Source organism: Vipera ursinii (assembly GCF_947247035.1).
Source record: "Vipera ursinii genome assembly, chromosome: 3".
Lineage (NCBI taxonomy): Eukaryota > Metazoa > Chordata > Lepidosauria > Squamata > Viperidae > Vipera > Vipera ursinii.
This window is the reverse complement of record NC_139516.1, coordinates 79195125-79220048: the sequence shown is the minus strand read 5'-3', so window position 1 is coordinate 79220048 and position 24924 is coordinate 79195125. Positions and strand designations below refer to the sequence as shown.

The 24924-nt window shown below is 38.6% G+C and overlaps 2 protein-coding genes across 3 annotated transcripts in view; one reads left to right on the top strand and one right to left on the bottom strand.

Annotated features, from left to right (window-relative positions):
- Positions 1-5147, top strand: part of SYDE2 (synapse defective Rho GTPase homolog 2) — a 51370-nt gene extending 46223 nt beyond the window's left edge. The window contains exon 7 of one of the 2 annotated variants that reach the window (XM_083359769.1): positions 365-5147. In XM_083359769.1, the coding sequence (XP_083215895.1) occupies positions 365-849 (485 nt within the window). In that variant the 3' untranslated portion in view covers positions 850-5147. The remainder of the gene's footprint in view (positions 1-364) is intronic. The other variant, XM_083359770.1, reaches the window with a different exon arrangement.
- A 1939-nt stretch (positions 5148-7086) lies between these two features.
- DNAI3 (dynein axonemal intermediate chain 3) overlaps positions 7087-24924 on the bottom strand; it is a gene marked incomplete at its 5' end in the record, with an annotated part of 30788 nt that continues 12950 nt past the window's right edge. Inside the window, 10 exons of the mRNA XM_083360174.1 lie at positions 7087-7280; positions 9543-9665; positions 10495-10586; positions 12321-12525; positions 13124-13254; positions 15702-15765; positions 19088-19224; positions 20416-20503; positions 22598-22745; positions 24524-24597. Coding sequence (XP_083216300.1) covers positions 7131-7280; positions 9543-9665; positions 10495-10586; positions 12321-12525; positions 13124-13254; positions 15702-15765; positions 19088-19224; positions 20416-20503; positions 22598-22745; positions 24524-24597 — 1212 coding nt within the window. The 3' untranslated portion in view covers positions 7087-7130. The remainder of the gene's footprint in view (positions 7281-9542; positions 9666-10494; positions 10587-12320; positions 12526-13123; positions 13255-15701; positions 15766-19087; positions 19225-20415; positions 20504-22597; positions 22746-24523; positions 24598-24924) is intronic.

The window sequence follows — 24924 nt, the reverse complement described above, 5'->3', positions numbered from 1 at the left end:
GATTGTAGATCGCATTTGGAAGCTCTTCTTTGAACTGTACTGTGATTTTGGACTGCGATTAACTTGCAAAATTAACTTGCAGAGTTAATCAGGTTAATAGATTAAACAGTTTTAATAGATTCCTCCAGCGGCATTAGGCATGGTAGTTTTAAGATGAAATATTTACTAGTTGGCTTTTTCTTTTCAATATAACTTGACTGGCTGGTACCAAAATTAGTACAATAGAATTATTGGCTGTTCAGTGTGCATGCATAAATGCATGTTCCAAGTCATAGACCAGTGGGAAAAAACCAATGTAATATTACTGCTTCCTTTTAAGACGTACTGTTAAGCTAACATGAGTTCCAATTATGCTTTATCATAGTGCAACATCCATCAGCTGAAGAGTCAGCCTTGCTGGAGCAGCAGTCCTCTCTGAACTATCTGAGGCCTAAGAAACAGCGGCCTCAAATGTTAAATTTAAGCGAAGTGTCTGGGATTTTGCGATCCAGGCCAGCCAGACTGGACAGCCCTTCAAGCAACCGCTATGCTGGAGACTGGACAGCTTGTGGAGAGAACTATTTTGTCAGTCCCAAAGAAGCTCTGAGCGAAGCAGACTATGATGATGTCCCTTCAGAAGAGGCAGAAAGTGGGGATGATGGCAGCAAAGCAGATGCTTCCAGAACACTGCTCCGGCGGCCCATTTGTGTATCCAAAGAACATACCTTTCAGGCCTATCTGACAATGCAAACAATGGATTCTGCAGTGAACCATCAAGTTAACCTCAAAAACTTGCAAGAAAGCATTGATACTCTGATAGGCAACCTGGAAAGGGAACTCAATAAAAACAAGCTCAACGTTAGTTATTGATCACTTTGCTTTGCCATATCTCCAGTTTTGTATGTCCCATCTGTTGTATTCTACCAGGAGAAAACAAGGAAGAGTTTTGGATGGGGATCTGTATTATAATTGCATTGGGCAATGTTGAAGATCGCTGTGTAAGTTAAACATTCATATTATAGTCTTGCTTTCTCCATTTGAAAGTGTGTTACTTTTTATAAAACAATGCAACAATATTCCTTGTCAAGGTACTATGCACTTAGGAAATTTGAACAGTTTATCCAAGATGTATAATGCACCATCTCTATCTTTGTTACACTGGAACAGTACAGTTTGTTCCTGAAACCTTAGCCCTGGTACATATGTTCTCCCAGAAGAGAAAAGATTAATATTACTACTTAAGTGTTAATATGCGGCACAAACTGTGTGTAGGTCACGTTCTATTATATTGACACCTTCTCACTTGCAATGCAAAAGCTGCTATGGAAAAAAGGCTTTTTGATAGTTAGTTTGTATGAATATTGATGTATCCCTGTAGTAACACTTTCACGCAACTATTTAAAACTGCAAAAATATCTTTCTAACTTTTGTTTTGTAGATATATATATATGTGGAAAAACAGGCATGACTTGGGTCTGTCTAGTTGCAATATGTTTTGTTCCGCAGGATAAGAGTTTCTTCTCTCTTCTCCAGCCTGATGCTCTGAAGATATGTTAAACCAGTGCTCCCCAACTTTTCCAGCTTGGCAGCCCAGTGCCGGGGCGGGGGGGCAGGTGGGTGAGTGACAGATGCATGCGTGTATGCACAACTCCATTGGTGTGAGCAGCAGTCTCGCGGCCCTCCACTTATGCGAATGGAGCTTTGTATGCAAGCGCAAGGGCCCACCGCTCATGCTTGTCCATCGCTTGCATGGCCCGGTTTGAAACAGGCCGCATCCCGGTAGTGGGCCGCGGCCTGAGGATTGGGGGACACCTGCAGTAAACTACAATTCTTTCATTTCCCAGCATAGTGATGATGGTGTGTGTGGTGTGCGAGTGTGTGTCTGTGAGAGAGAAAGAAACAGAAATTAAGAGACCAACAGGTGGGGGTAGATTAGCGTAGGAAATATCATATCTTCCTACAGAGCAGCCGCTGATACTGTATTAGATGATTGTGCACTACTTCTATACTTTGCCCAGCTTCCCCCCCCCCGCCCCGTGTCAGTCAAGTAAAATTGCTGATGGGGGAGGTTAGTATTTTTTATGCCCTATTGGAGATGTAGAAAAGAGCACTGTAGAAAAGAGTATGTATAGTTCAGGGTTGAATTGTGGAGTCCTTGGTGCTCTCTTGAGTTTGGCTGTTTGTTTGCAAATGTTTATCCAGCTAAGTAACATCAGCATTTTAATGGGTAATGAAATGTCTGCAAGCAAACAAGCTCAGAGAGCACCAAGGACTCCACCTGACAGCACTGTGCCCATCTGGCCTAATCTAAATCTGACTAAAGAGAGCTTGAAAAGAGACTTGCCCATTGTGGTGTCAAACAATCACACATAGGCAGTTGTGTCATATCCTGGACAAGAAAGTGTTGAACACTGAGATATATGAAGGCTGCAACTTGTTGTTGTTAGCTGCGAAGTCGTGTCTGACCCATCGTGACCCTATAGACAACGTTCCTCCAGGCCTTCCTGTCCTCTACCATCTTCTGGAGTTCATTTAAGCTCACGCCTACTGCTTCAGTGACTCCATCCAGCCACCTCATTCTCTGTCGTCCCCTTCTTCTATTGCCCTCGATCTTTCCCAGCATTAGGCTCTTCTCCAGTGAGTCCTTCCTTCTTATTAGGTGGCCAAAGTATTTGAGTTTTAGCTTCAGGATCTGGCCTTCTAAAGAGCAGTCTGGGTTGATCTCCTCTAGGACTGACCGGTTTCATCGCCTTGCAGTCCAAGGGACTCGCAGGAGTCTTCTCCAGCACCATAGTTCAAAGGCCTCAATTCTTTGGCGCTCAGCCTTTCTGGTCCAACTTTCACTGCCATACATTGCAAAGGCTGCAACTAAAAGCATACAAATTACTTTAAGTTATCTCTGATAACAAATTGTCCAGACACGATGGCCTATTTGTCACACCTTTCTGAAATTCTCGTTGTGAAACTAAAAATATATGTTTCTAGAGATGCTTGGGAGACTGATTGCTTGGGAGATACCATAGCAGCTATTCTACCAAATCAAAATAATTTTTTATTGTGGTCCAACAGAGTTATTGTGCCAAATTGTCCACAAATATGCACATTTTTTTAAAAAAAATGTAATGACCTTAAATGCAGATCTTTAGCCTCACCGGCCTAATGTTAGCACTGTGTTAATGCAATCAAGGCAGCAGACTTTGTTAAGGCCTTTCCAGATATAGTGAAACATGCTTGGGCATTATCATATCAGCCCAATTGGATTGGAAATGTCTAACTCAGGGGTCTTCAAACTTGGCCCTTTTATGACTTGTGGACTTCAACTCCCAGAATTCCTGGCTGAGGAATTCTGGGAGTTGAAGTCTACAAGTCATAAAAAGGGCCAAGTTTGAAGACCCCTGGTCTAACTCTACATCATTACAGGTAATCCTTGATTTATGAGCATGGAATTTTGGTTGCTAAGCAATGTGGTACTGCAAGTCATCACATGACCAGACCCGATTTTACAACCATTTCACCATGGTCATTAAGCAAATCACTGTGGTCATTAAGTGAATTTTGTGGTTGTTAAGTCTGTCACATAATTGTAAAGTCAAGCCAGTTGCCAAGTGCCTAAATGTTGATCACGTAACAGGGTGGGGGGTGGGGTGGGGGCTAGTGAGATGGTTGTAACTTTGAGGATGGATCATAAGTCATTCTTTCTAAGGCCTTTGTAATTTTGAACCATCATTAAATTAATGGTCATAAGTTGAGGAGTACCTTATTGTGCACCTTGTCCAGTTTCATTTCTGAACAGAGACTTTTGCCTTCTGCTGTGCTAATGGGAAGCTCCTTAATTTTGCCAGTTGTGCTGCTTCCTTATTTTGTGATAAGGAACCACTTATTATATACTTTAAGCCTGTCCCCCTAATACATTTCTACATGTTCATTCACTGTAGGGCGACCCCCAAAGAGTTCACCTCTTTTTCAAAGGTTGATATGAATGAAGAAAGTGCCTTTTAAAGTAATGTGTTTCAAATGGCCTGAAACATTTTGAAGGTCTTCATTCCAATTGGTCTAGCTTCTTTAATCCCAAGTATGTCATTAAGTGCTAAGACGATCAATCAATCAATCTTGCCAGTTTTCTTAACTGAATATTGGTAGTTCTTTCGGTTTGCTGTAAGCATGGTGAATTTAATAAATGCTGATTGGATTGGTCTGCAGATTTTTTTTTTGATATTCACTGTGAACCAAAGTAAATAGAAGCCTGATGCAAATTTAAGTTCTGTCTGCAGTCAAGCAATAAGACCCAATGGCAGCAATAAATTACAACCAGGTGCTTATTAAAAAAAGAGATAGCATTGGAGTAGAGCAGGGGTCTTCAAACTTGGCCCTTTTATGACTTGTGGACTTCAACTCCCAGAATTCCTCAGGTAGCATGCCTGCCTGAGGAATTCTGGAAGTCCACAAGTCATAAAGGGGCCAAGTTTGAAGACCCCTGGAGTATAGTATGTCTTAAATGGGATTCCTTTAAAAATATTAGTTAACAAGCAGGGGAAGCCATTATTTTTTAAAGACTGTTTTGAAAACTTATTTGCTTTGCATCAACCTTCACCAACTGATGTCTTCAGTTGTTTGGGGAATCACAACTTCCTCAATTCCAGCTAGGAATTCTGGGAATTATACTCTTAAGATAGTTGGAGGACAAGGAAAGGATACCCTGTATTATAGGTCTGGTTTTTTTCTCTCTGTTTATTTACATTATCGGTTCTCTTTTTTTTTCTCCTTATGGACCTGGTACAAGTGCTATTTAATTTGTTTCTTGATATTGTCTATTATAATTATTTTAGCTATTTATTGACAATAGGATGACTGAATTTGGTGCATGATTTTTGCCACATTTTCCTTAAAGAAATATTTCAGCATTTTATACAGTCTGGTTAATTTATTATTATGATGATAATGATGATGATGATGATGATTAGAGTGGCGGTACACAACTACACTCATTTCAATATAGTGGTACAGTTTAAAAATATATATTTTAACCTGAAGCATTTATTGATAAGCTGATGTATTTTTTTAAAGCGTATGTACAGGAAGTGAATTATTTTTGAACTATGTTAATTCTGAATAAAACCCAACACTGAAAATAACTTGATTTTGTAATTTTGTTAAAATGTTATTATGTTAAGAATACATTTTAAAGATAAGACTGTTAAGGTGTGTGAAAAGAGTTTTTATTTCCAGGGTTGTTGGTCTGCTTCCCTGTGAAATGGGAAGAACACAGGCTTAATCTAATGTTTGGGTAATGATTTGGAGGGGCAAACCTTTCACAATTGATAAGAGCAGATGGCCCTTTTATCAGGTCAGAGTCCATCTTCTCCAGAATCCTGTTTCCATGGTAGCCAAGCAGACGCCAGTGGGACAATCATAACCACAACTTAAGTCCCTATTCTCCCTCACTGATTTCTCCAGCAAATGCTATGAGAGGGATAAAAAGTGGGACCAGGATTTTCTTCAGGTCTCCTTAACTTGAGGACACCCATGCTCCTTTGTGATAAACAGTACGAAAGCTGTTTGTCATTGTATTATTTGGTGTTCTGATTGTACAATGTAATCTGTCAGGTCCCAGTGGTTTATATTCGTCAAGGTCACATAGGTGTTCTCTTACCATTTTCTTGCTTATTTTTTGTTTCTAGTATGTCTTTTGCAGTGGTTTTGTGTGTGTGTGCGTGTTGGGCTATAGTTTCTTTTTGTGTGAAGACTGATGCAAAGTACGAATTAAGCAGCTCTGCTTTCTCCCTGTTGCCTGTTATTTCCTTGTCACCTTCTCTCTTTAGTGGACTTACAGTTTCCTTGACTTTTTTCTTCTTGTTAATATGTTGGAAGAATTTTTTTTTATTATTATCCATGATTTCTGTTGCAAGTCTTTGTTTGTTCTGAGCCTGTGCTTTCCTGACTTCATCTTTGCATGTTCTGGCTGTCTGCTGATAATTGGCCTTATGTGCCCCTCTTTCCATTTTTTGTATTTGTCCTTTTTGTCTTTCAGTTTGTCAGAGAGATCTTTATGCAGTCATGCTGGTTTCTTCTTGAATTTCTTCTTTTTCTTTTTCAGTGATATTGTGCTGGTGACAGTCCTTGGTGCCAAATAAGTGCACCTGATGGCCTGAACCAAACTGGCAAATCTACTGTAGATTATTCCAATATTACTGAACATTCTTTAAATAGGATGCTCTTGAATCACTCCTAAGATACTTACATTTTGACCTCTCTAATGTTAGAAACCAGAGTGCAAGCACTATGCACAAATCAAACAAGTGTCATCTTTATATTCGGCAATCCATAACGTTTTATAGATGACCTGGATGAGACAATCACTAGCAAGCATATTAATGCAGCATCCCACTTTCCCTGCTGTATGGTGATTAGGACATGACTTTAGGCATTTAACATACCCCAGAAATGTATTGGCTTTGAAAATTTCTGTCCCCATGTACAAATGTGCAGTAAATTCTTTAGTGTATCGTTCGTTCATGTGATGTGTAGCAGCTGCATTACAAAAAGAAGTGCAGCACACTGATGCAAAAGTGGCTCCATTCTTTATCCTGCAGTAGCCCCACTGCAATATTGTACAGGACTTTACCTCCTGCTACATTTTCAAACATGGAAACTATAACATGAGCGTGGCTGTGTATGAACTCAGAATGTTGACCTGGGTGAAAGGTGAGACTCGCTTGTAAGATGATGATGATGATGAAGAAGAAGAAATGATGATGATGATGATGTTGGAAGGGACCTTGGAGGTCATCTAGTCGTCCTAATACAAGATGCACTCTTGAGTTACCTTTATTTTTGTTTTCTTTTAACACGACAGCTTCCACAATCCCGTATTTTACAAAGAAACAGGAGTTTATTAAATCTGCCTTATGACACTAGAGCGAATTAACAATAAATGTTGCTTGAGTATACATTTATTATACATAATATAGGGATAGGGAAGAACAGCACATACATGTTTGCTATCTTTGGCCATTCTCACTGACGAAGGCACAAGTAGCGGTGAAATAAAAATAGCTGGGTGTCTGTTTTGTGAAAGAACTTGCAGCAGTATAAATTATATATGTTGGAGTCACAGCTATTCTGAAGTTTTTCATTATTGTTAAGTAGTAAAACTACATGTTTCTCGAGGGGGTAAATTTATCTGGTCCCTTGAGTAATCCAAGCCGAACCAATATGGTTTTCTCCAAATCCAAATATTCTACATAATTTTGACTGGTCTGTTCTTCCATTAATTCTCTTGATCGCTGGCCACCAACCACTTTCTGCAAAGAGAAGAAAAGAATGGGGGAGGAGGGGGAGGGAAGGAATAATAAGCTACCCTACAAAACAAGCATTTTTTCCAAGTCTCACCAGATTCCATCTTTACATTCCTGAGACGATATCTACTTTCAAAATAGCCAGCAAGATCATATGCTAAATGTTATTTTTAAAGTAACTTAGTACTCAAGAGAAGTCCTATGGGGCTGGGCGGTTGTAATAATTTAAGTTAATAGTTACGTATATTTTTTTAGAACAGCTTTCCCAGCTTGATTTCCCAGAATGTTGGGCATACAACTTCCAGAATTCCTAATCAGCATGGTTATGGGATAGCTGGGAATTCTGAGATCATAGTTCCACTTTGGCTGGAGGGCATCGTGCAGGTAGTCCTTGACTTACAACCATTTGTTTAGCAACTGTTTGAAGTTGCAACTGCACTGAAAAAAAGTGACTTGCAACTGGTCCTCACACTTACAACCATTAAAGCAACCCAACGGTCATGTGATCAAAATTCAGGCACTTGGCAACTGGCATGTATTTATGACAGTTGTGACATCCCAGGGTCATGGGATCGCCATTTGCGATCTTCCCAGCTGACTTCTGACAAGCAAAGCTGATGGGGGAAACTGGATTTATTTAACGACTGTGTTATTCACTTAACAACCGCAGTGATTCTCTTAACAGCTGGCAAAAAAAGGATGTCAGACCTGGCACAATTCACTTAATGATCACCTTGCTAAGCAATGAAAATTCTGATCCCAATTGGGGTTGTAAGTCAAGGACTCCTTGCCCTGGGGAAGATCACTCCACTGAATTTCCTCTCTTCAAAAGTTACACAATTGTCTGAAAGGATATGAAGGTTGAGACTATGGAAATAGAAAATCATTTGCTAACTCATGCAGGCAACAGAACCTCATAACCATTTTATGTCTATTATATTTAATATACCAGCAGTCACATGCTGGTATAACAATGTGCCAAAACCCCAAATAACAGGGTCGACAGTCAGCTTTTCAAAGCATATCCCATATATTATGTCTGAGTCTATATATCATAGACTCAAATATTATATAAAGATAAAAAGCACATGTGGCAAATAAAAACCAACTGATGTCCACTCACGCTAATCCAGGTAGGAAAAGTTGATGTTTTATTTTAATGTATGAATGCAAGCCACTTTTTATAGGTTTCCAAAATATTTGCAAACATCTGCACTAAGTAATAGGATTTAATTTGTGTACTACGACTATTGTTCTACCAGCCAGGAGTACAATGTGATAGAGACAATTATAGGGGCAAAATAAGAAAAGAAAGCAGACTAGAGACTCAGCCCATTTTTGGCTTTTCTGCTTCCAGAAGTGCAAAGCAAAGTATGGATTAACTGCAATTAGCCCAAACCATCATTTGATTTTGGATCTATTAACTAAAATATAGTATTGTGGCCATTTATTTTTTTTATAAAAAACTTCTCGTTGCTGAAGGGAAATTAAAATAAAGTAAAAACTTGCATTTTATATTTTTTCCCCTTTCCTTATAATTTTTTTCCACAGATTGTAAATCTAAGAGTAAGGAATGTTTAAGTTTGTATTGGTTTGTAAGTTACTTTGAGAAAGTTGTTGGCTGAAGAGAAGAATAGAAAATAACAACAACAACAACAACAACAATAATAATAATAATAATAATAATGATACAGTTGATTGATATCGCTGTACCAGGAGATGCCAGAGTCGAAGAAAAACAACTGGGAAAAATTACAAAATACCGCAACCTGGCCATCAAAACTGCGCGATTATGGATGAAACGTGTAACAGTGATAACCATTGTCATCGGGGCACTGGGAACTATGTCCAAAAACTTTACAAAACACATCAAGAAATTGCAACTTCCTGCAATAACTCCAGCAAAGCTACAAGAAACTGCGTTACTCGGAACATCTTACATTTTAAGGAGATACCAGGTTGATACCTAGGATGTTGGCAGCAACCCGTGTCAACTGTTAGTGTCAGTCAATTTGAGTGTTCAGTTGACTGAGTTTCATGTTTTATGAATAAAAGTTTAATAATAATGTAAAAATAATAATTAAGGAGTAGACCAATGAAAATATTATTTGTTACAGAAAACATGGGTCCTGAGGATATTCAATTGGACATAATCCTCTATACCATAAACCTACTTACTTTAACTGTACTTTTTCATAGTTCATTTGCCCAAGACGTTTGTAAATTAAATAACATCCATAACAGCCACATCTTAACTTTTGATCTTACCGTTCTCTTCATCAGCTTTTCATGCTCAAGTGCCACCTTTTCTTGTTCTCTGAATTCCTGCCGCTGCTCAAAATACTCCAGATGTTTGACTTCTCGCTCAAAGTAATGGAGAACACTGGAATGCTGACATTTCCAATGTATGTTTAATTATGATGAGCATGGTTTGTCCATTCATAAAACATGCTTATCTTTATACAGCTACAAGAACTGAAGAAACATGAATACTACCTGCCCTGCATTTCACAGTGGAAGAGTAGGATATAAATGTAAGAAATAAAAATGAATGAATATTTTTCTTAGGCTTGGAGAATAGGCACGCCAGTGCCATCCAGATGTTTTCAACAAAAATCTTGCTAGTAATTGTTAATGGATGCTGAAATCCAGAATATCTGGAGAACACCATTTGCCAAACCCAAGTGTAATTGTTCACCAGTATAAAAACCAGGAGATGGTGAATTCTAGTCCTGCCTTAGGCATGGAAGGTGTTTTGGGTGACTTTGGGCCAATCACTCTCTCTCAGCCCAGCCCATCTCACAGAGTTGTTGTTTTGGAGAAAATGGAAGGAGGAAAAATTATTAGGTATATTTTCTGCCTTGAGTGATTTATAAAAAGAATAGAGGTGGGATATAAATAAAAAATTAAAATTCAGTTGCTGCAAATGTGATAATTTTACTGATCATTTGGAGCTCTTAAGATGCTATCCAGGCACTTTCTTACTGTATAGCTGACTGATACTATAATTTATACATAATTAAATTCTTCATCTTTTCTGACCTTAGCAATTGATCTGTGGGATAGCAGATTCACTGATGGGGGATGCAAAGTTTCATTTGCACCATCCTATTGCCTTTCTTGAATTGGATGTCTCTTGCCTAAAGTGCCACAAGTTGGCCAACTCCATTCTGCAATTTTTAATACCCACCCACAAAAATTTATGAAATGGGTTACAAACCTCATTGCTGGAAGGGTGAATTAATGACCATGAGATTTCTAAAATATGCAAGGTGCCAAAATCATCAGCAACTGCTAGGAAGTGTTGCTTTGCTGTAGGAGAAGACAGAAAATATTACTGAGGGTGTAAACATACAACTTCTAACCACTGATAGAATATTTGCTTCCATTATTTATGTTGGCGAATTGGTGTGAAATGCTCATTTCCAGAATACATTCTACCTTGTTCCACAAGCAAATGGTACTAAAACCTGTTAGACAGATATAACTTGCTAAAATATATAAGTTCATGACTTTGGAATAGATTTGACAGATTTTTGCTCCTAGTTAAAACTCTTACATAGAATCCCAATGATAAGTAAATCTGATGTATACTCTATAGCAGGGGTAGGCAACCTTGGCTCTTTTATGACTCGTGGACTTCAACTCCCAGAATTCCTGAGCCAGCTGGCTCAGGAATTCTGGGAGTTGAAGTCCACGAGTCATAAAAGAGCCAAGGTTGCCTACCTCTGCTCTATAGCATATTTCTCCACCTTGGGAACTTGTAAGAGTTGAAGTCCACCCATCTTAAAGTTCTCAAGTTTGAGAAATACAGCTATAGACCAATAAATTGAGAGCAAATATTTTATTGTGAATACAAAGCATATACTGTATAATGGTGGGGCCAGAAACCTAGGTTTTAGTTGTTAGAAAGTGGCAGAGGCTAACTCACAGAATAAATTACAGGTAGTCCTGTAGATAGCAATTGGGACTGGAATTTTCATTGTTAAATGTTGCGGTCGTAAGTCCTGCAGCTGCATCGCTTAACGATGGCAACCCCGGTACCCTATTGCAACTCTGTCCTGTACTCTGCCTTGTGGGGCAGCAAGCAGCACCACAATGTGTGGTTCTGGATCTGCTTGCAATACTATTATTTCATGAATTAAATTTTTATGCCGCCCATCTCCTTTGAAAGGTGACTTTGGGAGTTTCTGGGGTTGTATAAAAAAACATGGCAGCTGCCCCAGCCCATCAGCGCTAAGCACAAGGCCCCTGTCCCTCCAAGCCTTGCTCAGTCCAACAGCATAGGGTGATGCTCCAGTCACAGCTCGCTTGCCAACCCAACACTTCAAGGCCCATGCAGCCTCGTATTTACCCGCCTTCACTGTCTAGCAGTGCTTGTCCTCAGAGGGAGATTCAACCTGGAAATAAAGAGGAATTTTCTGATAGTGAGGATGGTTAATCAGTGGAACCATTTGCCTCCTGAAGTTGCAGATGTTCCATTGCTGGATGTTTTCAAGAAAAGATTGGACAACCATTTGTCCAGGATGATATAAGGACTTCTTCCTTGGGCAGGAAGTTGGACTAGATAGAAGACCTCCAAAGCCCCTTCTAGATCTTAAGATCGTATGATTCTATGATCTTGTTTCCGATGCTGACGAGGTGTGCCTAGCCTGGCCCTTTGCAAGGCAGCTGTGGCAGCGCAAGGCCTCCTTGCCCAGGTCTGGTAAGGAAACTGCTGCATGCCATCTTGGGAGGAGATCTTTGCCTGACAGAAGACCAGGCCAGGTATGCCTTGGTCAGCAGCAGGAGCAAGAAGAGGGCAAAGGTCAGCTGGGGGAAGTGGAGTGCAAGGGCAGTAAGGGCTGCAGAGTGCAGGAGTCAAAAAGACAGTGATGGAGGGGGGAGATAGGGAATGCCCCTGCGGCTTTAAGTGCACGGGCTGCCAACGGTCTGAATTTTGATCACGTGACCATGGGGGTGCTGCAATGCCCATTTACTAAAGAAAGATTGCAAAATTATATTTTAAATAGAGAAGTAGAATTATAGCAAACCGTACTGACGTACAAGAATAGATCCAGGGCTTAATGTAAGTAATATGTGCAATGCTGATATTTTGGGTCTGAGATGCTTCATGGGTTTTCTCCAACAGGTCCCAAATGTCAACATTTCCATCTTCTCGTCCAATAAAGAAAACTCCTGGTCTTGATAAAGACCAATGTCCAACAGTATACCTCTTTGCTGCACAGTTTGACTTAAGGAGCGGTCCACCCTGAGTTGAAAGCAACAGAAATGTTTAATATTTTCTCAACTATTTCCCATCACAGGTCACAAAAACCTTACACTGTACGCTCAGATGGAATTCCATACACATTCTACAGTTTTGCTCATCTAATTATAACACCTTAAGTTCTACAAATTTTGGTCTATTTTTATGACAGCAAGTTTCTAAAAGTTAATTTAGCGAGAAAGGCAAAATGTGCCCAAAACCACTATTAACACACAAAGCTGCTCGCTTCTACATTACACACACACTACATTACACTACACTACACTACACTACACTACATTACACTATACTACACTACACTACACTACACACACACACACACACACACACACAAGAAAATTAAGCCCTAGTAAGAAGCAATATTTATTTTTTAAAAATCTCAATGGATTTAATCACCAGCAATTTTGCCACATCCTCTGTAAGGATTGTACTATAGTGAAAACTTTAAGTTTTTGAGGTGCAGAGCTACTCCTAAATTCAAAAGAGGCTGCAACATGTTTGTACACCTCTGAGTTGCCTTCCATTAAAAATTTTGATCTGCAACTTCTTTTGCGAGATTTCTAATTCCAGAAATCTTTACCGTAACACCTTCTTTCCATATTGCAAAATTCCAACCTCCAATTGTGAGAATGATATCTTTGAAAAATGGTGATCTTTGCACAGTGTGAACAAGTCCATCATGGATGCTGTGTATGTTAGATGGTTTCTGACCTGAAGCAGAAGAAAAGAAAAGGTAAGCTTTTGTACATGAATACAAAATTTTATTATTTGTATTTACTTGCTAACATTTGCTTTTTTTCCCCCTCACAGATTTGGGCTAAGAGGCTGGCATAATTTACTTAGTGAGTCTCCTGGCTAAGGGTGGATGTTAACCCTTATCTCCTTATTCCTAATCCAGTACCTGAAACACTGACATTATACTCTGGTCGACTCAATTCATCTTCCTAGTTCACATGGCTGTTGTGAAATGCTCAACTTAGTTGAGGCATCAATAGAAGGGAATATTTGTAGTTCAGGGTTGAACTGCGGAATCTGTGATCTCCAGTGCTAGCACTGATGATGTTAGGTATTTGGGTAATGAAATATCTGCAAGAAAACAACCAAGCTCAGAGAGCACCAAGAACCCCATAATCAACTCATTTCCCTATCAAGGGAAATCAGGATGAGGAGTTCTCATCCAAATTAGCCTCTAGTAACTTTATACTTATTTTAATTGATGATTAAGTATTGAAAAAATGGATTATCAATTCCTTCTAGTCTTGACCATCTAATTGTCTTAAAAAGAGATACTACCGGTATACTGAATGTTGTCTGCACTACTATTTTCCACTCCTTCCATGGGATTCATGGTGATTTGAAGGCTGTTTAATTGTTTTAAGTCAGCCTTTGTGAAATTGTGCTCTCAGTTTGAATTTCAAGTCTATGCTGACTGTGAGATTATGTGGATTGAAATCCACCACTTTTAAAACAAACCAGGCTGGGAGAAGCTGCTGTAAGAAGTATTTTAACTATTCTTCTATCTTTCTAGATCACCCTGTAACTTTATTCTATCATATCTCTATCTTTCATTCATCTACCCATCCATCCATCTTTGATCTGTCTTTGATCTGTCTTTGATCTATCTATCTATCTATCTATCTATCTATCTATCTATCTATCTATCTATCTATCTATCTATTGTCTAATTTATCTATTATCTATCTATCTATCTATCTATCTATCTATCTTATTTATCTATTATCTATCTATCTATCTATCATCTATCTTATTTATCTATTATCTATCTATCTCTTATTTCTCTATTATCTATCTATCTCTTATTTCTCTATTATCTATCTATCTATCAATCATCTATCTTATTTATCTATTATCTATCTATCTATCTATCTCTTATTTCTCTATTATCTATCTATCATCTATCATCTATCTATCTATCTATCTATCATCTATCTATCTATCTCTATTTATCATCTATCTTATTTATCTATTATCTATCTATCTATCTATCTATCTATCTATCTATCTATCTATCTATCTATCTATCTCTTATTTATTATCTATCTATCTATCTATCTATCTATCATCTATCTATCTATCTATCTATCTATCTATCTATCTATCTATCTATCTATCTATCTATCATCTATCTCTATCCTATCTTTATCTACAATTGTCAACCCTCTTGGCTAAAACCAGGCATGGAAGAAGACCAGATGAGCTAAATGTACTTCATTTTAAGGCTACATTAACAGAATCTTGCAAGTTTGAAAGTATAGACTTCCCACTGTCATTTTTCACTCCTTGATTCAGTAAGGTAGATTTCTCTAAATTTCTTTTTCTGACTGTTTAGCCACTGGGGGTTCCTGCCTCTCTTGTCTGATGGTTTCCAAGAGAGCATCTTTCCCCCCCCCCCCTTTCCCCTAGCCTAGATCATTCCCATATTCCATTACAATCATCTATGGCTCTGGGCACTTACAAGTACAAAAAGTGATAGGCAGTTCATAAATAGCTCAGAGACAACATATGACCAACTTTCCTCCCACCTCTTCCAGCATAGCTTGGGAGAAAAACCCGGTTTTTAATAACTTTAATGTCACTGGGAGCACCAGTTTGGTGTAGCGTTAAGGAACCAGGCTAGAACCCAGAAGATTATAAGTTCCGGTCTGTCAGCCTACTGAGTGATTTTGGGCCAGACATTCATTCTCAGCTGTAGAAGAAGGTAACATTGCTGAGTAAACTGAAGAACTAGTCCAGACAGTCTGGAGGAGTAAAAAAAACAACAAAAAAACCCTGTCTTGATCAGTCCCACCACTCAAAAAAGAATTTAATGTGGGGAGGGAAACCATGAGAGTCTCTGGAGAGAGATCATTCCATAAGGAAAGCTTGCTTCTAGTGTCAGCTTGCTGACACTGGCTGACCTAAAGTGTGTCTAGCTGACGGATATCACTGAATATCACCTGATGGCAGAAACCAAAGGGACAGATGGTTCCTCAAATGATAATTGCCAATTACTAGTGTATTCAGACAATCAATTTTTCATACTAATTCAGAACAACAAGTTGATCAATATTTAAGGAAATCCAATGTATGTTGTGCTTTAAAACTCACTATCTGGGTCCTACAGCAGTTTTAGAAACCTTGAGAAATTTAAGACATACTAAGCAGTCTTCCTGAGTCACCATCCCTTTCCATCTTCCAGTCTGAATAAAGAACTTCGCCGTCCTGCAATGCCACAAAAAAATATAATTAGCAAGGAGAGCAGGAGTTCAGATGAAATATTGGTTACAGAATCTGATCGCCTTTGAAGTTTACAGAACTCCGTGCAAATGGAAAGTATTTTCATCATTATCTTGACATTTAGATCTTTGCAGTCTGAAAGCTACCACGATTCAGTGCTGATACTTTAAAAAGCATTTTGAAAATATGCTTTATAATACGACCCCTTTTTAAAAAAGAATTTTTGGCAAGGTACTTGTATTTATGGCCAAAATAACAAAGCCTTAATCTGTTCTATAGACATCTGAAAGCTCAGTTTTCTTAAATCTGACAAAAAGCTCTTTTCATCTTGCATACATCCTCACCAACTCTTTAATGTGCTCCATTATATTTCTGAAACATCATACTTTCAGAATAGTGAATTTTGCTATTGTTTGTTTAAATGGGTTTAAAAAAACAGCATGATAAAAAAATTACAGGATAATAATCTATTTTAGTTATATTTACAGTACTGTATGATGTTTTTCATGTTCATATGGAAGTCAATGACACCGTGTTCTGCAAAAAACATATGCAGGGGTTGACACAGTGAGATTTATAGCTAGAAGTTAGTGAAAGACTTCACGGAAGGGATAGCTTTAAAAGAAGAGAAGACTGTCTTACTTATATTTTATTAAAAAAATAAGACAACATTCTTCTTTATTAATTCTCTGCATTGTGATAATGAAAATGTAGATTCCACTTAAAACAAAAGTTGTATCATTTCAGAGAATATGAACATATTTGATGCTCAGGACTAAAGGCTTTTAAACTTGAACACTCACAAAATGTTTTGTACATTTCTTATCATTACACACAATGGATACAAGTAGGATGGTTAGTCTCTATTTTCATGCAGAAAACCACTGATGGAATTCCAAATATCTAATCTAGTCTACTAAATTAGTAGTAAATTTATTTATTTATTTATTTATTTATTTATTTTATTAGATTTATATACCGCCCCTCTCCCAAAGGACTCGGGGCGGTGTACAGGGCAATTAAAACATGGCATACAAAGTTAAAAATAAATTAAATTAAATTTAGCCCCAAACCAAGTAAATCAGATTCTAAAATTTAAAATCCCAATCCCTCAGTCCAGGCCGGCAAGCTCGAATAACCAGGTTTTCAGGTCACGGCGAAAAGAGCAAAGGTCGGGAGCCATCTGGAGCTCAACAGGGAGCTGATTCCAGAGGGCAGGCGTGCCCACAGAGAATGCTCTCCCCCTGGGGGCCGCCAGCCGGCACTCCCTGACCGACGGCACCCTGAGGAAGCCCTCTCTGTGGGAGCACACAGGACGATGGGAAGTTGACGCCGGCAGAAGGTGCTCCCGTAAATAATCCGGACCCATGTCATTTAGGGCTTTGTAGGTCATCACCAGCACCTTGAATTTCACCCGGAGGGCAACTGGAAGCCAATGCAGCTCGCGGAGAAGAGTTGTTACATGGGAGTATCGGGAGACCCCCATCACAACTCGCGTGGCCGCATTCTGCACCAGCTGGAGTCTCCGAGTGGTCCTCCAGGGCAGCCCCATGTAAAAAGCATTGTAGTAGTCTATTCGAGAGGTCACGAGCGCATGAGTGACTGTACGTAGGGCATCTCGGTCCAGATAGGGCCGCAACTGGTGCACCAGGCGAACCTGGGCAAAAGCCCCCCTGGTCACAGCTCCTATGTGATCTTTCAAACTGAGCTGTGAGTCAAGGAGGACGCCCAAGTTAAAGATGGAATAGGCTGGATTACTCGAGATGCCGGTATGTACAACCACTCGGTCTTATCGAGATTAAGTCGAAGCCTGTTCCTCCCCATCCAGACCCAAACCGCCTCCAGGCAACAAGACATCACGTTGAGGGCATCACTGGGTTGATTTGGGGTGGAGATGAAAAGCTGGGTATCATCAGCATACTGATGATATCCCACCCCAAAACCACGAATGATCTCACCCAGCAGCTTCATATAGATGTTGAACAGGAGGGGCGAGAGGACCGACCCCTGAGGAACTCTGCAAACAAGAGGCCTTGAGGTCGACCTCTGCCCTCCTGCCAACACTGACTGCAAACGACCCAGGAGGTAGGAGGAGAACCACTGTAAAACAGTGCCAACCACTCCCAACCCCCTGAGGCGCCACAGTAAGATACCATGGTCGATGGTAGCAAAAGCCACTGAGAGGTCTAATAGGACTAGGACAGAGGAACAACCCCTGTCCCGAGCCCGCCAGAGATCATTCACCAGCACGACCAATGCCGTCTCCGTGCTGTACCCAGGCCTAAAACCCGATTGGTACGGGTCCAGATAGTCAGTTTCCTCCAGGAACAGAGGGAGCTGATGAGCCACCATGCTCTCAACAACCTTCGCAAGATAGTTGTTCAAAATAGCCGGGTCCAGGGCAGGCTTCTTGAGGAGGGGCCTCACCACCGCCTCCTTCAAGGCGGCAGGGAAGCTACCCTCCCTCAAAGAAGCAGTTATTTCTGCCTGGAGCCAGCCTCGTGTCCCCTCCCAAGCTGCATACACCAAATTAATTACAATAGTCTAAGTAAGGTAGACTAAAATTAAGTTTCCTATGCGAACATGCCAGAGAGGCCAAGTTTCAAAAAATAACAAAGATATTTCAGAAAGAGAAAGAGAAAGAAATAGATAGATAGATCATACCTGCTACAAATAATCCCATATCTGTCTAGAGTCTAGACAGATTTGATTGATCTAAAACAATATTCCTCTTGCCCCAGTGTTTTCATGTGAAATATGTGATCCAGTGTGACTACAAGCTGATTCTTAGTGACTACTTATAAAAACCATTTCCACAAATTTCCAGCTGTAGAGGCCTAACCAGAAAAGTCCAAATGAACCATCATTTTTTCCTCTTGCCTTCTTTGCTAATTAGTGTATTTGTTGATGCTTTCTCAATTAAATGCATGTCCTAAACGGGAGTTGTTTTATAAGCTCCATAACAACATCACCTGCCTTAGATTTTCCAATAGCATTACAATGGCAGCAATTACTTTTATTCAGGGTAACTTTTTTGAGCTGGGCTATTGAACACAACTCTTCTGTTTATAGGAAAAACAACAACAGCCAAACAGAATCTAACCCCATGTTGAATTCTAGCAATGGTAATCAAACCCATATATGGGCCAATGTAAATAGATTCACAATAACTCATTTTTCTAATGATGCTGCTTTGTAATAGGAATTTCACTGATCAGCTTACAATTACTGGCATTCTGTCCAGCATTCTCCAGTTCTCCCATCTTTCTGAAGGTAAACAATATTTGCACCCCAAAGAAAAACTTACTTCGGTTCCAACAAAAAAACTGGTGTTTATATGTTCTAGCAGCTTAAGAGGTTTCATCGTTGTGCCCTGAATCTCCGCATATGAAATTTTTTCTATAGGTGCCTCTTTGCTTTGCTTGCTTGGGAGGGCCGTTTTGTCTAAAAATAATTGGAATAAGGTTATTGTGAATAAAACTTACATAATCAATTATTTTTTCTCATTCGTCAAAGCAGGCTAGATGACTGGAGGGGGGGGCGAGATATGTTTTAAAAATGACAAAGGTGAATGGGAAACTAGTCAACTTTCTTATTGTACTACATAAATAGCTCTGAGTCCTTACTAACTGAATGCTTTAGGTTCCTGGCCCTGACAGAAAAAAGAAATGAAGACACTTCACAATCTTCAATTTAGAAAAGTTGTAAAATACTTCTGATTTATTTATTTATTTATTTATTTATTTATTTATTTATTTATTTATTTATTTATTTGATTTATACAGCTACCTATCTCTGGGGTATGTGACTCTGGGCAGCATACAATTAATGACTCTGGGTGTGGTACAATAATGAACCATTAGTTATAAAACTGTAGGAATATAAATTATACCGGTACTTAATATTATTTACTAGATTTCAGCTTAATGAAACCAAAGTTCATAATCAAGATCCAATTGAGTTCAATCCTTTATTTGCTTAGATCTAGTGGACATTTAGAATCTTGCTAAACTCAAGCTATAAGCTGAATTTTAATTTATAATTTAATTTAGAATTTACTAGATACAGTATATCCTGAGAGATGCTAGGGTATGGCTTTGTTGTTAGTTGCGAAGTCGTGTCCGACCCATCGCGACCCTATGGACAACGTCCCTCCAGGCCTTCCTGTCCTCTACCATCTTCTGGAGTCCATTTAAGCTCACGCCTACTGCTTCAGTGACTCCATGGCTACTCTGAACCAATTCCCTACTTCCCCATCCAGCTCAGGACTGTGCAGTCTCTTAATCTGAGCCTCTATCTGGGAAAGTTCTATCATGCCAAAAGTCTTCCCAACTTCTTCCGCAGGTACACTTTCCATCATACCTTACAAATGTACAAAAACTACTCAGATTATTTATTAGGAAATGGAAGCATCCACAGAGGGAATCGAGGGGTCAAATGATAAATATGGAATTGCATTGATGCAACACAAGCTCTGCATCTTTTGTACCTCCGTCATGTTGCAGCAGATGTCTCTCTATTACGAACCCATATTGATCATTTGGGTAAGATTTTTCTCTTTTGCTATTCTCTCTGCCACACATTTCTTTTATGCGAATTGTTGATATACTTTCCCAAAACATAAAAATTATTTACCTTGAATTTTGGTATGATAGTGCTCTTCTCTGAAGCTAAATCTTATTGGACTATATTCAGCACTTGTATCTGCCTTGGGCAGATTGATCTGTTTTAGGATTTTAGAAAAGGCATTAAACAAGATGCACAATGGGGAAAAACTGAGTTATGTTCATTGAAAAACAATGCCAGAAACCTATTTAGGCTACTACAGTTCTCTTAAAAACACAGTGTTTGGGTTGCAAATATAGAATACAAATCAACCAATATTTTTCTAAGATAATTTATGGTTCCTAATCCTAATTCATAATAATTATAGACACACTATTAATTGATGCTGTAATTAGTGTCTGACTGCTTGATTCGTTTCCATTTTTAAAAATACATTTTAAAACAATATGAAAGACAAACTCAGAAGAATTTGATGCTATTAAATCTTCTAAGATCAGTATCAGTTTAATTATTTTTTCTTTCAATAAAATTTGGCTATTTCCTGTTAAGATAAAACTATTTTTGGCATATTGCATTTAAAGATATTACAGTACTGTTAATTTTTAAAAAAAGACATTTCACATTAGTAAAAGGTAGTCATAAATATATATGTATTATATAACTCATATAAAAATATTATTGGCTTTGAAAGCAAGACATGAACTTATATTAAACAAAACAAATAAAGCTTTAACATAGGTAACAACTTGAAACCAAAATAGTCATGCAATACCAACACACAAAACTTGTTATCTAATCTTCTTAAAACATTATTTAAGGAGCTCGATAAACATGGTACAAGATTTTCTAATGATTAACTTTATCCTGGTAGATTGGTTTTAACTTCATCATTAGTGAACTGATTTAAAAAAGAAATGGAGAAATAGCTCAGAGAAAGAATAATAGAAAGGAAAGAAACCTAATCCCAAATATATATATATATATATATATATATATATATATATATATATATATATATATATATATATATATATATATATATATATATATATATATTTAATTCATAGCTCCCTTTATATTAGATAAATGTTATAACTGCAATACTAGAATGACATTCCTAACATTCTAACTGAGGTAAAGATTAGGGAGCAATTTGGGAAAATACAAGAAAAATGTTTATTTTAAGGTTGTTCACTGGATGTATACCCAGTTGGCATGTTGATAATTTAATTTTATAAACAACATTTATTTTTCTAACTGCTTTCCTGGCATGGAAGCTGGGAGGCACAGTATCAGGGGAATTAAGATCCCCTCTTGAATTCTGTTAACTCTTATTTAGCACTAATTTATTGTTGACCATTTGTTGACTTAGATTCTTGTGCACAGGCATCAGCAATAAATCAAGTTTAGCTAGTACTTATTGTGTGGTCTTGATCTTTTGTGCCTGAGGATATCACACCACAATATCCCAAGCAGGACAGGCTTAGAATCCAGCTGGCACAACCATGGGACAGAAGTAGTTTAAGGATAGAATGTAGAATTGCCCTGATGTCTTCCAAAAAAGGAGGGCTAAAACACCACTTCCAATAATTGTAATTTCCCCTCCCCTTTTGCTGTTGGATAATGACAATTTAAAATTGCACCATTTCTCAAACAAAATACCCATCAACTGAGATATTGAAGAATAATCTAGTCTCGTGCCATGTGGATTAGATGGGAAATGTGTCCTTTTGCATATTTTAAATTGACAATTAAATTAAATTGTGTTCATATCTCTATTAGGTTACATTTCTGGTGATACGCATGGTGAACATTTGGGGGCGGTTGAACTTTTTCCATCAAGTTTTATTCCAATTTGGTTCTAGATTTAAACTGACAACAACAATTATCTGGGGGACCTGATATCCTCAGGTTTTATAAAACAATTATATAAAACTCTTTAATTGCTTTATAAAAAATTATGCACACTATCCGGGAATTTCCTTTTTTTTTAAGACTAAACTTGCATTGCCTTTTCTTTCTCAATGCCTCTGAGGAAGTAAGATTGAGCTTCCAGGTTTCTGTCATATGGAGGTCACACATGATCTTCCATTGTAGCAATGTTTCAATATGAAACAAATTTCATCTTGAGAGGAAAGGAGAGGAGAGGGGGAGGGGAGGGGAGAAGAAAGGACTAAAAATTAGGTTGAAATTATGCATTTTCCCTCCATCTTAGTCTTTCTTTAAAGTTCTCTGTAGATCTCTGCTGTACCTTAATGAGAGGTTTCCAGGCAAGGTCTAGGTGTTTAAATGTAGTGGGAACATCAGGTGGAACAGTAATAATGCCCTCTTCCTTTTTCTTCTCAGCTGAAGATTGTAAGGTAGGCCTGTAAACTCGGAGATCCCAAATATATATTGTGCTAGATAGATGGAAATAATATAACTGGAAGACTGCAGGTTCTGTATCTAAACTAAGTCTGAGTATTTGAGTAGTTTCTGCTATATCTAATCAGTATCCAGAGTAGGTAGATACAGGAGGGGAAAAATTATGCTGTGTGGTTTGACAGTCAGAAAGGATATCAATAGCCTTCATTATGGCCTGCTATTATGGCCTTCAATGCACTCTCTAGGCTGTTGTCTCAAGACCTAGAACCACCAATAATTCATTTCCTCCTCACATTATACGATCATGTCTAGTAGCACTATTTAACGGGTCAGTACAGTAGTAGCATTTCTGAAAAGAAGCTGTGCTCATCCTCAGCTGCTTCACGTGCCATGTAGCCATCTTTGTAGTTCCTTCAACATTTAATGCTTAAGGCAACATTGGTATCAAATGACCAGCACATGAATAGGCAGGCCAGGCTGAGCACTGCTTTGTGTGCTTTCAGCAGTGTCTTGACTGCTTCCAGGAACATTTGTCAGAATGGGTAAGTGAAGTGAGCAACTACTATGGCAAGAAATGTCAGTAGCAGCAAGTGACAGCCATAGATAGTGGCTATGACAGGCTCAATGGCAGCAGTGCATCAGAACTATGAATGGGTCTTTCTGAGGTCCTGGCCTTCAGAAGCTAATGGTCAGGCTGACCTCTTGACACTGGGGTTGCTGCTGCTTCTGTGGCTCTAAGCAGGACCTAGAACCCCAAAGGCTACCAGGTCCCTGGTGACTTGCCATCAATGACATACGAAATGCCGTCAACTTGGAGCAGACATAATTTTGGAAAGTGGAACAAAGTGAGAGTAAACCAGCCTTGAAAGTTTCTTCACTTAGGAAGCCATTTTGATACAGAAGGGTGAAGCACTACCCAATCACTAGATCTCCATTTTTAAGATTTTTTAAAAATACCCTGCTCATATGTTTAGAAAACAAAACACTTTCAGGCAGTAACAGAAGTTGAAAATCAGATCCCAAGGGGCAGATGCTCCTACTGTAGTTGAGTAGAGCCTGAACAGTCATCTGTCATGGGTGCTTCAGTTACCCAGAATAGGGGTTGGGTTTAAACAATTCTTTTGAACATTGGCTCTATAAGACTCAAAGTTACACAACATTCTAAACTCAACTGCAAGGCGGCTCTTGGGTGCAAGTGTTTCTGCCCCCTAAAAACCATGTTCTATAACTAGGATGTCTGCAGGGAAGGATCAAAAAAGTCATGATCACCATGACTAGGTGACAGATCCTCTGCTCCTCTTTTATATGACCCATGTAAAAAAGGAGTAGGACTTCATCACATTTGCTCAGTCAGTATCCTGGGTTTGTTTTTGTTTTTTACCACCGTACACTGGCTGTTCTCATTTTCTATACAGCTGAACTTTGCAAGTGACAGTTCTTAGAACTGTTCAAATGGCAATTCAGAACATCAGGATGGTCACTGGTTCTACCTGTCTTTGAATTGGAATCGGTATCTGCTTAACAAAAGAATGGTAATGGACTGGGAAAAATATGAAAAGAACAAGAAAAGGGTTGTGAAATCAAAGAAATAATGGAGATTATTTATATCCTGCCAATTTTGACATCATGATTCAATAAATTACAATCCTGGTTCGAAGATATATTTAAATCATACCTCCCTGACTGAATCACTGGAAACAGTCATATAAGAATCTAGAATATTTTTGCTAATTTGGGCACATAAGAACTAATAGGAGGAGGGAACACAGAGGTATATAACTGCATCTTGATATAATAAGTTTTTGAATGTTACCAGTCTGGTGAACAGGTCATAAGCTGCACACAAATTCCAGCTCTGTTTTCAAAAACAGTACCCATCCTGTTCACCTAAGAAAGATCAACCAAAATGACATTTCACATTAGAAGCAGGAATAACAACAACAACATAACAACACAAAGAGACAAATGTTCCAGGATGGGCAAACTCAGAAGTTGGAGAAGACAGTGGTCAAATGTGGAGATTGTGTTTTTTGTTCTTTTGGCCAGGAATTACATTCTCCCAGATTTATTCAAGGTTACATGATGTTTCCAATTAAAAGAAAGCAGAAGTCCTTACACAGATATTCTAGAAATGTTCATGTTTATTTACCATATTTAAAAACACCAGTTTTGTAAGAGGCTTGCTAATTTGTTACAGCCAATTGTTCTTGGTTC